General features: G+C 36.8%; 1 protein-coding gene across 1 annotated transcript; it reads right to left on the minus strand.

Annotated features, from left to right (window-relative positions):
* Positions 1 to 1,382: 1,382 nt before the first annotated feature.
* On the minus strand, positions 1,383 to 13,077 carry tm4sf18 (transmembrane 4 L six family member 18). Its single transcript, XM_030133215.1, has 4 exons — positions 12,660 to 13,077; positions 3,881 to 3,949; positions 3,128 to 3,270; positions 1,383 to 1,700 (listed from the first exon to the last, which is right to left on the minus strand). The coding sequence occupies exons 1-4, from the start codon at positions 12,837 to 12,839 to the stop codon at positions 1,502 to 1,504; spliced, it is 591 nt and encodes a 196-aa protein (XP_029989075.1). The 5' UTR covers positions 12,840 to 13,077; the 3' UTR covers positions 1,383 to 1,501.
* Between the last annotated feature and the right edge of the window lie 1,430 nt (positions 13,078 to 14,507).

Genomic DNA, 14,507 nt, shown 5'->3' on the forward strand with positions numbered 1-14,507 from the left:
TTAACCGTTGTTGCATCAGACATTCAGCCTCTGACATCAAACATCACTAGTGTCAGTCAGGCTGTTTCCACCACCATTAGTTCTGGTTCTTGAGCTGGTTCTAGTCAGGATTCTATAGTGACCCAGTCCACATTTCTGCAGGATATGAGTGGAACCATTATGATGAAGGATGGTGCATAATGTAAAACAGGCCATAGTACTGTGATATATGCAGTACCTGTAATTGTTAGTTTTTTGGGGTTTTTTGCATATTTTTTGTTCTTGCAATTAAGTGACACCAGTTTGCTCAGTCTTTCTTATACTACTTTAACCCTTACAGACCTAGAAGTTTTTTTTGTGGTGAATTCCAAATGTCTTTCTAAATTTAATATTTCCTAAGTAATTTCTAAAAATGTATTTGATCCTCTGTATTTTTTCAGTGAAAATCAGATTGTTCCCTATATTTACTGACTAGCTATATTCACATAAAGGCTTGGAATCAATTCAAAGGTTATTGTATCAGTATCCACAACCACTGTCATCTATCAAACTACATGGGTTTTATTAGTGAATTAGTCTTGCAGAAGATGATGGTGTTTCCAATGTTCACTACGGAGCTTCTGAACATCCAAATAAGTCATATCTGATACCAGTAAAAAACTAAGAAACTGTATTTTATATAATTATATAAACACTAGCATGTCGACCCATGGCAAGCCACAGGTTCTAGATGTGTTTGCTTTTCTGCTGTTGTGTATTCATGCATGCTGTACCGCAATTGTCCAGCAGTCACCCCCAAAGCATTCTGGCCATACCAACGTGATTGTATTCCAAAATTGCTAATATCTCCCAAAATATTAGTCCTATCAACTTGCTGTTTTCACTAGTCTCCTCCGTGACCAAAAATACATAATTATAACAAACTGCAGCAGTCAGCTATTTTTGGATTTTGTGTGAATCCCTGGAAACACACACACACACACACACACACACACACACACACACTGAGGCCACTTAGCTTTTATAATATAATTTATGGTAAAGATATCAAACGTTTTACATCAGTAGATGCTTTTAGTCACTGGCTGATGTTTAGCTCTAAAACTCATCAAGTACTGGGTTTATAGTTTTTATCTCCACTTTTTATCTACTGTTGTTACTGTCTTAATTCTCTTTTTCTAACCTGTAAAATATGACAAAGATAAAACAGTTTGCACTTCACTTCAAGGTAAAACCCACAGTTATGTCATTTCTGCCTGAGACTGACAGTCCTGGTTCAATATTGGGTTTGTGAACTGGAACAGTGGTGGAAAAGGGCTCTGCGTAGTCATTTTATCAGTAAACAGTCGTCAGCTGTCTACGGTGGTGCAGACGAAACTGTGTGGTCAAAGGTTGAATATTGGTTTGTGCTCGCATACATACGTATCACAAGTAATGAGGTTCTATGTACAGACTTCCACTTTTGCACATGTCCATTCATGTATTGTTGTAGGTGTGTAGGTGACTTTACATACATGTGGTTTTAAGCATTGAGGCTGTACTCCTGTTTGTAGCAACAGGGTCGGCAGACGGCGTTGACTAAACCGTTGCCCAGTTGTAAAAGGCAGATGATGAACTCGAGGACGGCGAGGCCCAGTAACACACACAGCAGAGTTACATTCCACTCCACAATGTGGACGGGCTGAAGACACCGTGACCATGTCTCTGGCTGCAGGAGATACCTGAGAGGAAAGATGCAAAAGTATGTGAAGGCTGGTATAAAGCTAGAAAAACACTAGTTTGGACATTTAGACATCAGGCCAGAGTGAAGTATGAATGAATGAATGAATGAATGAATTTATTTTTGGTTTTACATCAATCATTGTACTCACTACATTAATCATAATAAACATAAAAACATAAAAAGGAATAGGCTAGAAGCAAAAGCTTATTTTTTTGCCTATCCTTTTCAACTAATACACTGCTTACGTCAGTCTAAATGTGTGTAAGTTAAAAAGGAAAAAAAAAAAAAAGCTTCATTATCCTGTCTTTTTAGGGCCCATAAATCACTTTTACCCTTTATCCTGAAAAATGCTGACTTAGTAAAACTCGCATTTGGTCTTTATTGATTTGTAAATTATATTAAACTCTTGCTGTGGTAATTATTTTGTGATTTGTATCTATTTATTTTGGAAAACCTGCTCTATGAAGGTAATATTTCTCAGTATTTATCATATTTAAGACAATTTTGAAAATAACACAAGCTTAAATACCAACAAATGTGATAAGTTTTTAATCATTTGATTTACAGCTGGTGATGTATTAAGCCAGAAACAAATATCATAAGTTAATAAAGGAGAGGATTGTGTGCTTTTTGCCGGAGAAGTTATTCATTCATTTTCTGAACTGCTTACCCCTCACAAGGATCATGGGACACTTAAAAAGAAAAAAAAAATAGAAGGAAATAAAAATATTGGCAAATTGCAATAGAATTACATGTCTCAAATATATAGTATTGGAAAAGATTAAGCGACCATTTATCTTCCTACTTGTATTGATATGTTAAATAAAATAAATATTTCTGCTGTCAACATTTCTGCCAAATTCCGACTTAAAACTATTATCATTTTGACTAAAACAAGAAGTTCAGATTCATTTTTAAATACTACTCTTTTTTTTTACTTGGGAAGAGTTTGTAAATAAGTACATTTATTTTTTTTCCATGTCTCTTAGGATGCTCTGCACCAGTTTATTTCATTGCTGCTGGCTGATTTATGCGCCTGCGAGTGCAAAAATGCAAGAAGCTCAGCTTTGTTCAGTGGCTTGTGACTATCATTCTTTCTCTTGATCACATTCCAGAGGTTTTCAATTGGTCAGGTCTGGAAATTTGAGTTAATATTCAGAGCTGGATACATATATGTGCACACACTGTTACCCATAAAGTTGAAATAAAATATTTTTACCTCTTCACATGAAATGATTGTGACAATGTGATTTATTCTTGCACCAGGCCAAGAATAAATTAATGCAAAACTTGAATAAATTAAGAATAAATCAATGTAAAAGGTCACTGCAGATGTAGATAAATAGGAATAAAAACATGAATGTGTCTGAAAACAAAATGATTCCAACTTTACGAGCAACAGTGTGCATCCCTTTCTTTCCTTACCTGCCCCCCTGATCTGCAAAGGGGTTTGACCATCCAAAAGAGGTGAAACACGGGGGTCCCTGCATCAAGGCGAACCCTGATATGACGAAACAGTAGGCAGACCCGACCAGACCGACCACGGCTGCCAGTACCGACCCACACATCTGTGAAACAAAAGACACACAAATGGGTTTATAGGACCAAACACATGTGTATGTCTGTGGATGTTCATGTGATGCTGTGAGAATGTAAGCGGATTCATTTTGCGGTGTTAGCCATAGAGGCAGCTGCTGCTCACACATACACACATATCACACTTACTGCAGCTGTGCATGTGGCTCGGTGTTGTGAGCCTTGCTTAGTGTTACCCAACAAAGGGGCCCTTGTTGAATTAGCTGGATTAGCATTATCATTCCACCTCATAAGGCACAGTGTTAGCTGGCATAAGGGCTGCTGTAGGGTTTGTTGGAGTTAAAAGAAAATAGCTTTTTACTCCACTTGGAGAAATGAGAAGACTGAAACAATGAAGAAAAACAGAGGATAGAGGCCTCTTCTGACAGAAAGAAAAAAATGTTAATATGTGTATCAAGAAATTTAAAAAGTGAGTTTAAGCATTTTGTGATCAGTCTTTCATCAGTATAAGAAGAAAAATTCAATGTAGATCAGGTACATATTTCTTTAAAAGGTAAAACATAAGCACAGTTTAACAGATTTCATTCTTTATTATTTTTTAGCTTTTCTTAAGTATTAATAAAACATTGGAAAGTTCCTTACCATTAAGCTTTCATTCCAGCAGCAGCTACATTTCCCCAAAGTGATGAAAACCACAGCTGGAATCAGCATCTGCGAACACAGAGAGGTATTTGGAATAAAGTTTCTGATAAGCATCTCACATTTAAGGAAATTATGAAAATGGTCTTTTTTTTAAACAAAAAGACCAAGACAATATCAAAAAGTGAGACTGAGAAGTTTTAATCCCATCTTGTTACAATGATATATGTTTCTTAGTTTTTTTTTATCATTCTGCTGCCAGTATTTTCTATAATTGCATTCATTAATTGTTTTAAATGACTACTTCCAACTTTCCCCCTACACATTTTTGTCACAGCTGTTAGTCACCATCGTAGATGAACACTTAACTGTACTTATTACACAGAACATCATCAACTCTGATGTAAACAGGGTCTTTAATAGGCACTAGAACACAATGTGGGAGGGATAAAAACATTTGGTCTGAGGCTGTTGCTGGTGTTAAGGAGGCTGTTGAAGGAGTCACACTGCTCTTATAAATAGAGATCCCAAAAGTCCCAAAAGATGATATATTGTTTATCTTGTTTGGACAAGTTCATTAAATTGTGCAAACATGGTAGCATCTTCTGTGAAAAAGGAAATCATTTATCTTGTGCACATAACCCTTTTGGGATTTAAGGAGCTCTGTGTATAAACAGTGTAATGGAATAGAACCATAGCACGTGTAGTGTGAAAAATAAGCAATGCAAAAAATAGCTGACATATTTTGCCACGCTTCAGAACAAATAAATGAATATGTTGAGTAGAGCACATTATACAGTCACAGAAAAAATTATTAGACCATGAAAAGTCATCAAAAACAACGGTTATGCAATCAAGTACTAACTCCTGTGTGTATCATGTGACTAAAACAGACAAAAGAAAACATGGAATGCCTAAAAGCACAGTTTTTGTCAGTACAATGGCATAGATATTGATGAAAAAACTGAAGTGATTTTGGTTATTATCAAGAAAACCATAGAACATGGCTAGATATCACCTCTGAAATTAAACTCTTATGAGCTATTTTTGTTGTTATCATTATATTTGTCCAAACAAATGTACCTTTAGTTGTACCAGGCATTAAAATGAACAAGAAATTGAAGAAAACAAGACTGGTCGAATATTTTTTTCCGTGACTGTAGATATGATGGTATATATCAAAAAGACTTCAAAGAGAAAGAAATGTTGCAACAAAGGTTACAATCTGAGAACAGATGACATGACAATGACCTCGACTCCAAAACAAAGTCAGTGCCAAAAAATATTAAATATGTGACACAGCTGACAGTCGCTGGGGGCGGCTCTAAAACCCCCTGGATCCCACAGATGTATTTGAAACTTTTCTTTAAAATTACTCATTAGTAATTTTTTTTCCAGGAGTCATTCTGGTCTCATCTGTTTTATGTGGAACCTCTGTTATGTAATCTGGTGGTCCATCTTCAAGTTTTTCCTCTACATCAGATCTTAGGTCAAATTCACATCTCCAGTATCTGTCATGTTGGGCTTTGATTGACGGGTCTGTATGACCACTGGCTGCCTGTTGACTTGGATTTTAAGGTTAATTTAATAAAACACATTATTTTTTTCCTGGATGAAAACTCCACTATAAGTTGCTTAACACATTACACTAACAAGACTGTAACAATAACGGCTAATGGTGTTCACTGCTTTACTGAGTCAGTGAGCTAGCACTTAGCATTAGCTCAACTCTGACCCTCAGGAGACCAGATGTATGGTCAATTTTGGCTCCATAAAGCAAACATGGCAATGGTCAATTTGCAGACTACTGGTTTCAGAAACTGCATTTCAGAAACTAAGGGGTGACATCATGGTTGCTCTGTTCAGTAATTATATACAGTTTATGGGACAGGTGTTGTATTATTCTGTTTTTTAGGTGATGAGCAGACATTGATGGGAAAAAGTTGTTGGACAAACCATGCATTTGTGATATATTGCACTAAGAATCACTCTGAAGTCATTGAACTCTGCCAAAGATTGTTTCATTTTCCAAATTCCCCTCTGCATGTGTACTGCTCTGTTGAGGTCAAAACTGAGTGTTTAGGCAAAATAATGAAACACATCCAGGGCATGACATGTTGAAACTGTCAAGTATTTATTTTTGGGGTTTTTTCTTGTTAAAAATAAACAAGAAAAAAAAAAATCATTTGCATTCGTTTTCATCTGTCTGATGCAGCCACAGCTTTTGAAACAAAAAAGTATTTTCCCGCAAACATTTAATGATAATATTTGAGACTGTGTAAAAATTGAAAGGTTGTCAAAAACCTTTTTCCACTATTCTACCTCTCAATAAAACAAGGGTGTAGAAAAAGTGATAGTTTAATAGTAGAGTACAGTCTGTTGAACTCTAAATAATGATGGAGAACCTGTGCCAAGTGCAGAGGTTCATGTGTCTCTAAGTTTTGTGAAAATAAAAGTGATAGGAAATGCCATCATATATGGTTTGGTGAATCTTCTGAATGTGGTTGTGGTTTCTGTGCTGCACTTTACTTTTCACAAAAGTTCTTGATTTACATCTGGTCTACACCCTTATCCTCACCTAGGATCATGAACTTTGAGTAACAACCGAAAGAACAAGATTGTGTTGGGGTGGGAGGAGGCCAGAGGCCGAATGAGGACGTACTGGAGGGATTATATCTCCCAGGAGGGTTTGGAGCAAGTTTCTGGAGACGGGGAGTCCTGGACAGCCCTGCTCCCCCGTTGCCATGACAACTTCTACACTAGACTAAACTGTTTGACAAAATGAATGGATGCTGAGTGTACCCTCCCTATCAGCAGCCACATGAACAGTATAGTTTTCTGCGATATGTGGACATCTTAGTGCAGCAGATCCAGGTAAATCACAGCAGCTCAGACTGTTTGTTTCATGTTTTTTTTCTTTTCTCTCTGTTCCTTTCCTGTGCTGCTGTCTCTCCCAGTGTTCAGGAAATATAAATCACATCCAAATGGAAGGAGGGAAGTTCCCAAGGTCACTCCCTGTCTCTGTATCACATACACAAACATTAAGATCAGAGCATCATAGCATACACATCCTGCACGTCCTCCTACAGCTCTATCCTTGACATCTCTACCAGACCGAGGGAGGCTGACAATGCAGAAGGAAGTGCATGGACAGAAAAGGAAGGGAGAAAAGGGGAAAAGGGGGAGAGGGAGGGAGGGAAGGAGGAAGCCAAAGATAGATTTCTCTCAGAGGGTTTCACTTTGAACTTTGGCTCAGAATGTTATTTCCATTTCACACAAAAATGCCAAATGGGGAAGAATAACTGATAACTCAAACCTCCTTTCAAATCAGTGAGAAAGAACAAAAACAATGCTTTAACAGTGCAATACTGAGTCAGCCAAAATAATGTATACACACGTCAGGAAAAGAAAAACTTGCATAAATATTTAATTTGTTCAAGTACTTCTATTCATATAGATATCTCTTTTGAAGTTAGATAAAATTTCAATAACACTGGTCGCTTTTCCATTAGACATCTGTGCAAAACTTTACCGATATTTATTAAATGTCGAAAAAACAGAAGTGAGTAATGTCGGTTTTTCAATTAAATCAGAAATGTGATGATTTGTTTATTATTGCGAGAAGACACGAGAAGTCATTCCATAAACAAAACATGGCAACGAACGTAAATATGGTGTTGATGTACAGATATATTCAATATTATTATATATTATTATATATTTTATATATTATTATTATATATTATTATATATATTATATATGGCTCCCCAGTAATAACTGCCCCCAAAAATTCTGTGCAATAACCGTACAGTAAACAAATACAATAAACTGTGCAATAAACCTGTGACGATCAGCATGTATACAGTTGTAAATAGTGTATATAACTTTCTTGATTGTGTTTATCTTGATTTTGCACTTTCTTTGCTCTTGTGTGCTTGTACTTTGCTGCTGTAAACCTGAAATTTCCCCCTGTGGGACTAATAAAGGCATATCTTATCTTATTACCCCTCTATCTCGTACTAAATTTTTAAAAAAAGGATTTGGTTTCCTGGTGTGTTCACACAAATTTTGAAACACTCGCCTGTCTTCTAACTACCTGTAATTCCAACCTCTGCCCCGCTAACTCTGGTACCAGAACTGCCAGGAGAAACCCACTCTGTGGTCAGTAGTAATACCAGCCTAGTTGGTTATGGCAGCTGTTTCACATGGATTTAGTGCACTTGTTACATGACAGGTAATAATTTAAAGGCCAGGAATGGAAGGCCCTAGGGACACATTATAAATGTTAGGTGGACTATGGCTAAGATTTAGGACCTTTAGATGTTATACACACAATAACCTAACGTTTTACATTCACCAACATAGGGTACCACATTGGGAATAATTCAAGGAGAATTTAGAATTTACTTTTTACAAATTTATTGTAGGCACTTTTAGCAAAGCATATACATAAATCATCAATCAATCAATCAATCAATCAATAATAAAATCATTAAACTGAACTTTTAAAACTATAAATCAATATCCTGATTATTAAACCTAACTGTCCTTGATTTTCCTTACTTCAACGCAATCCCTGTTGTAATCCCTCAACCCACAGTTCAGTCTTTTGAGTCCTTTTGATAATGTCCCGATTGTTGCCTTGCTTGATGTCCTCAAGGGAAGAAAAAAGAGAAAAAAAAATTTTTGTTTCCGAATTTATGCAGAAATTGAAACAATTCAAATTCAGAAAAAACTAGAAGCACTCGGAGAGCGCAGACCTCCGCCAAGGCTGATCAGTGCCCCCCCCCGTGGGCCCCCCCACCCCTAATCACCACCAAAATTTAATCATTTCTTCCTTATCCCATTTCCAACAAACCCTGAAAATTTCATCCAAATCTGTCCATAACTTTTTGAGTTATGTTGCACACTAACGGACAGACAAACAAACAAACAAACAAACAAACAGACAAACAAACCCTGGCAAAAACATAACCTCCTTGGCGGAGGTAATAAAAATTAATACAATTTAGAAGACGAGCTCAGCAGCTCGGCCGAAACTGCTGAATTCGTCCTTGAAATGCTGGGTAAAAGGAAAAAGAATTAAGAAATATAAAAATCTTCTTCTTTTCCAGTCTGGAACTAAAGCAGGGAAAAACCCAACAAACTCTGGTAAACAGCTTGTTCGTTGGCAAATGTCCCCGTGGAGCTGGTAAAAGTTCTCTTAAAGACAGTTTTTGTCTTTAAAGTCTTTTTGGTCTGTTGTCATCAGAAGAGAATAGGTCTTTGCTTTCAGCCCTCGATTCGTCGATGCAAAGTTACTCTATCTGATGAGCCTCCAACATTCTTTGAGAAGTAAGATTAACAACTCCAAAGCCAATCTGCCACACTCTTTTCTGGTCTTAAAAGAGCATCGCACAGAGTTGAATCTTCTCTGGGTTCAGGACCCAGGGCTTATGCACTTCTTCAGAGCATCTTGAACTTCTGAAATGCTATAATAGCAATTCTGGTTTTTAACCAAACTCTAGGCGTTACTTCATTAATGCCTAGACAGTTGACTTCATCGATAGATAAGTCATGTCCAGATGTCTCCGGTGGAACTTCCCTTTTTTACCGGTCTTGGCTAGTTTGGGTGCAGCAAATAGCCCACTGTTTTTCTCACTTCTCCTTTTTTGCAACATTGATCTGACTGTGTACATACATTTTGTACAGGTCATGTCCCAAATTGACCCCTCTCTGTCCTAGCATGCCCCAATACATCCTCTTTTACACACAGTAATCACATATGAATCAACATGTATCTAAATATTCTTTTCTTAACTATACTTTTTGATCACAATCTTTATATCTAATTCAACTTAATAAATCAACTCAATCATCATGTTAGTATTACGTTATACTTAATCACTGTTTTTACCCTGGATAATATGTTTCCACTCTGTGCCTATTGACCTGAGGAGCCCTGACCTCGACCTAACTTGACACGCGACATGTTTCTTCTTCTTCTTCGCTTGTTGTAACGTACGTCAACATCCTTTTTTTTTTCACCTGACTCTAGTTGTGATAAAAGGTCTTTCCATTGCAGTTTTGCATGATATACCATTTGCACAATGCCCGAAAAACCACCTCTTGCCAGCGCAAAAACTTTTAATTGATAAATGAGACTTTTGGCGAAATTGTCGTTTTTCCATTAGGCAAATTTTTATGCGCAAGTTACATTTGCGCAATTTGAGGGACAATGGAAAAGCGACTACTGTATACTGTTGCATGATGTTTTCCCAACAGATGGCATTACCCTCATGAATGTAGCATCAACAAGTGACGTCTACAACATGGTGGTGGTACGGTGGTCGAATGAGGAACGTAAGATCATTTTAAAGTGGTACTTCAAATTTGAGAATGCTGTTGAAGTCCAAAGGCAATGGAAGTGTGAGTTTAGTTCAGAACCTCCTACACGTCTGACAATTTCATGAATTTGTGAAGTTCACCGTACACATAAATGTCTGGAAGCCAATGGCCACCACTTTGAGTACCTCTTGTAATTGTAGAGGCCAAAGGTAACTTGTATTAATCTTGTGATGTCAGAATAAATTTGGTATTGAAATATTTATGCACGTTTTTCTTTTCCTGATGTGTTTCTACATTATTTTGGCTGACTCTCTACATAGTCACATAGTCTTTTAGGTTTTAGTGTCCTCTCTCAAATAAAAATACCACAAATCATCCCGTTATCCATCTCAGAAAACAGGCTAAAATCACAAAAAAATGGCTTATCAGTACAGTTTTATTGCTCTCCTTTCTTTTCTGTGTACAGACGACTCTTTTGACTCCTTAGTCTAATTAATGCACATATGCAACAAGAACAGACAAACATTTTCAACAGTAAATCTTTCTGTATCTAAACCCAAGTGGCCTGCTGTCCAAGGAGGTTAATCTCATCGGGGGAAAAAAGTACAATCTCTCCTCTGTTTCTGTTTAACACCGAGTGAAAATAACAGGTCCTTTCTGCTCAGTTGAAGCATAAACCCATCAGATCAGCAACATGTAGTGCAGACGGATTAACTGTGAATTCACACAACACCTCATTGTTCTCAAGTAACAACTGCAAACACACACAGGCTGGATGATTTGGAAGGAAAAATGACTGGCTGTGGTTTTGATGAAAAGAATGTTAAAGCTATAGCACGTAAGAAAGACAGCATTAAACAAAACAATAATCAAAATGGGGAAACATGCACAAAAATGCTCTTAATTCAGTATTTTTTTTTATTTCTAATTTCCTCCAAATCCTCCAGTGTATTTACATGCTTGTTCCCACTGAATAAGAGATTAGAGGACGTGACATTTGTTTTAGTCAAATTCTTCAGTTCTTCCCAAAGGGATTTAGTTTCAGTGGTTTTCATGTCACATGCACAAATGCCACCACTTAGAAATGAGGAAAAATGCACTAAAAACAGATAACACATGACATCAGACGTCACACACATTGGTTCCGAGCTTTAAAACACAAGTCATCCTCATTAGTTTTGGTTAAATTCTCAGTCAGCTGTAGCTAATACTAATGAATTCAACCGCACGTTATCAATGAACAGACATGTAACAAACCATTTAAGTCTCCAGTAGGCAAATAAAATTGATTATTCACTACTAAAAAATATACACTCGTCTTACAACTACTTTCTTGACTTAGTGATGTGATTAAAATCTAGTCTCCATATAAGAAGATCAGATATTTCTTATATATTACATAGTTTTCTCTAACTTGGTTTCCTTTAACCCTTTCATGCATAGTGGTCACTACAGTGGACAATTATTCTACAGCTGTTCTCTTGTATATTCATGGGTTTTGTTTTAGTTTCATATCTGCCAACACATGCATCATCCCATACACTACAATTGATAACATTACTGTAACTTTGCTGTTCTTGATAAACCCGATCTAACATGTTTGAGTGTAAATCAATTGCTTGTTACCGTTATTAGACTGTAATTAACAACAGAAAGATTTTTTTTTTTTTTTGCATATTATCTCCATGAAGTGAGTAATGACTAGAATTAGAGTTTGTTGAAAACATCAGATTAACAGCAATAAAATGTTCTCATTTCGTAGTTTTCAGACAGTATATCAGTAAATACTTGTTTTCTTTGCTTTCTTTGGTGTCCAGTTTAGTGGACGTTTTTGCAACTCTGTGGAAAATAGCTTCATAAAAAAATGCCTAAAGAGAAATAAAAACACTCAGGGAAAAAAAAAAAATCTTGATTAAGGTTCTCATAATTCATGCATGAAAGGGTTAATTTGGTTAGATTAGGAGGAGTAAAATTATTTTACCTCTTCACATGAATGTGGTTTATTCTTTTTTTTTCCTTTTTTTCAGTTTTTTTCTCCTTTACTTTCCCTTTCTTCTTCTCACACAAAAGAGAAAAAAGTGGTTTATTCTTGATAGATAAAGTTTAAGTGGGACTCAGTATGTATCATTGCACCTGGTCTAAGGTGATTACTCGTGTGTAAATAGGATTAAAAACCAGAATGTGTCTGAAAACAAAATTATTCCAACTTGATGTGCAACAGTGTATTTGAGTATCTTAAAATGACTGAATGACTCTGTACTGCACACCAAGCTCGCTCTTGTGGTAAAACATAATGCTCTGTCAATGAAAACCAACAGGAAAAATATAAAAAGTTCAATTCTGGTAAATGTAAAGTAGCATTCATACAAAGATTATATTCTGTTTGATTATTAATGACTATAAAACTCAGACAAATAAGCTTTATTATCAAATTAAGTGATGTTTTTTACTCACCAGCAGTCCCCCTCCTCCTAGTCCACCAAAGTACCAGATGAAGGTAGCCAGGCGTCCCTGCTGGAGGTAGGTGACCTCTCCCATGGGAAACAGCAGCAGCAGGTTGGCCACGATACAGCACAGAGACAGAGGCACCAGGGCCAGACCCAGAGACCTGGCGAAACCCACCGAACAGCACATCGCTCACCAAGAAAAAGCTCACGCCACTGCAGGAGGGGAGAAGGAGAGAGCCGGAGTGGACGGAGGAGAGCAGTGAAAGAGAGGAAGAGGAGGGGAGGGATGGCTCAGAGCAGCTGGGGAGTCAGGAAACAAAAACAAGTGACGGGAGGCTGCACTATGCATGTGTGAGTGTGTTCAACAGATTCCCCCGTCCATACAGAGGGAGTTCTGCCATGACACAACGTGGGACAGGAAACTGACAGGAAAAGAGGCTGACCAATGGGTGCACAGAGCTCAGGCAGAACTATGAAGAATCCCTCAAGACTTTATGTGTGTGTGTGTGTGTGTGTGTGTGTGTGTGTGTGTGTGTGTGTGTGTGTGTGTGTGTGTGTGTGTGTGTGTGTGTGTGGTGAGTCAGTTTCTCACAGCCTCTTATCCAGCAGGGCCTCATAGGGCTCTGAAGAAAGCCTGTCCACAAAAATCACTGAGTCAACAGCAGGTTTTAATCATTGGTTTTCCACACACTGCACTCATACTGTACGTATTAAGGATGGAAATCACAGAATAACTCATGACATGAGATCACAATACTGCGATGATGGTTTCCAACCTTTTTAAGCTCATGACCCCATTTTAACATCACAAATTTCTGCTGACCCCAGACATTCAAAACGGAGACTTTTTTTTTTTTTTGCTAAAATTAATTTATTTTTGACCGTGTAGTAGTTTGCTGTACTATGTTACAAATAAACGTTCATTTTAGATGACATTTAGTCTATATAATGTATATTATTATGGACGGAGGCAGAAAAGCCAGGTGTAGATTACTGCACAAAGTGAGAATTTTATTTTCCTTGGTCAGGATTTGTACAGTCAGTCCAGCTTGGATTTACAAGGCTGACAATTAATACTGAACAAACAAGAACTCAAACTATGAATTATGAAAGAGCTGCAGCATCTGAAACCAACCACAAGGAACATTTGAAAGATAAACAGAACCACAGTGCTTCAGTGTCAGCTTCAGAGTTTGTCTTTTATGGATTGGGATGGTCTCTGTCAACTCAACATATATTTTTTATGAGTAAGTTGTTTTTTTTTTCTTTATCAATTACTAGAAATTTCAGGAGACCCCATTTGAATTCCGGGTGACCCCACGTGGGGTCCCGACCCTAAGGTTGAAAAACACTGATACACACTGAAATACAAACATCTGATATATCATCATGTGTGTGTAACTGAAAAACAGAAAAGTAAAAAAGGTTTTGTTTTTTTTTTGTTTGTTTGTAGCTTTTCTTGTCCCTCTCTATTGATATGGTGTCAGTTGTATTATATTGCAGTTGCTAGCTGTTTTTGCCAAGATTTTTTTTTTTTCCCTTTTTTTTTAAAATTTTTTTATAAATAACTTCCCTAAATTGAATAAGAATAACATAATGGCATGGAACTTACATACAATTGCAGAGAACATGGTGAAAAAAAATACCTACTAGAGAAAAAAACATAAAAACAAGAAAAATAGATAAGTATAAAAGAAAAACAAAATTTTCATATTGGACAAAATAAACAAGCAGTGACATGAAGTCAAAACCACTGAAGTAACTGAAATGATTTCATTAAAGACCAGGCTTTTTTCTTTGCAGTTTTTTTTCTCTCCTGTATAAATATAGTGTTGTCTTATAGGATCTGTTTATG

Source organism: Sphaeramia orbicularis, chromosome 4, assembly GCF_902148855.1.
Source record: "Sphaeramia orbicularis chromosome 4, fSphaOr1.1, whole genome shotgun sequence".
Lineage (NCBI taxonomy): Eukaryota > Metazoa > Chordata > Actinopteri > Kurtiformes > Apogonidae > Sphaeramia > Sphaeramia orbicularis.

Excerpts from the sequence above, each read along its gene's own strand:
- tm4sf18 (XM_030133215.1), bottom strand. The coding sequence starts at position 12,839 with ATGTGCTGTTCGGTGGGTTTCGCCAGGTCTCTGGGTCTGGCCCTGGTG. Across the intron at positions 3,271-3,880 it reads GCTGGAATGAAAGCTTAATG|ATGTGTGGGTCGGTACTGGC; the intron begins GTAAGGAACTTT and ends TTTGTTTCACAG. Across the intron at positions 1,701-3,127 it reads TTTGCAGATCAGGGGGGCAG|GTATCTCCTGCAGCCAGAGA; the intron begins GTAAGGAAAGAA and ends CTTTCCTCTCAG.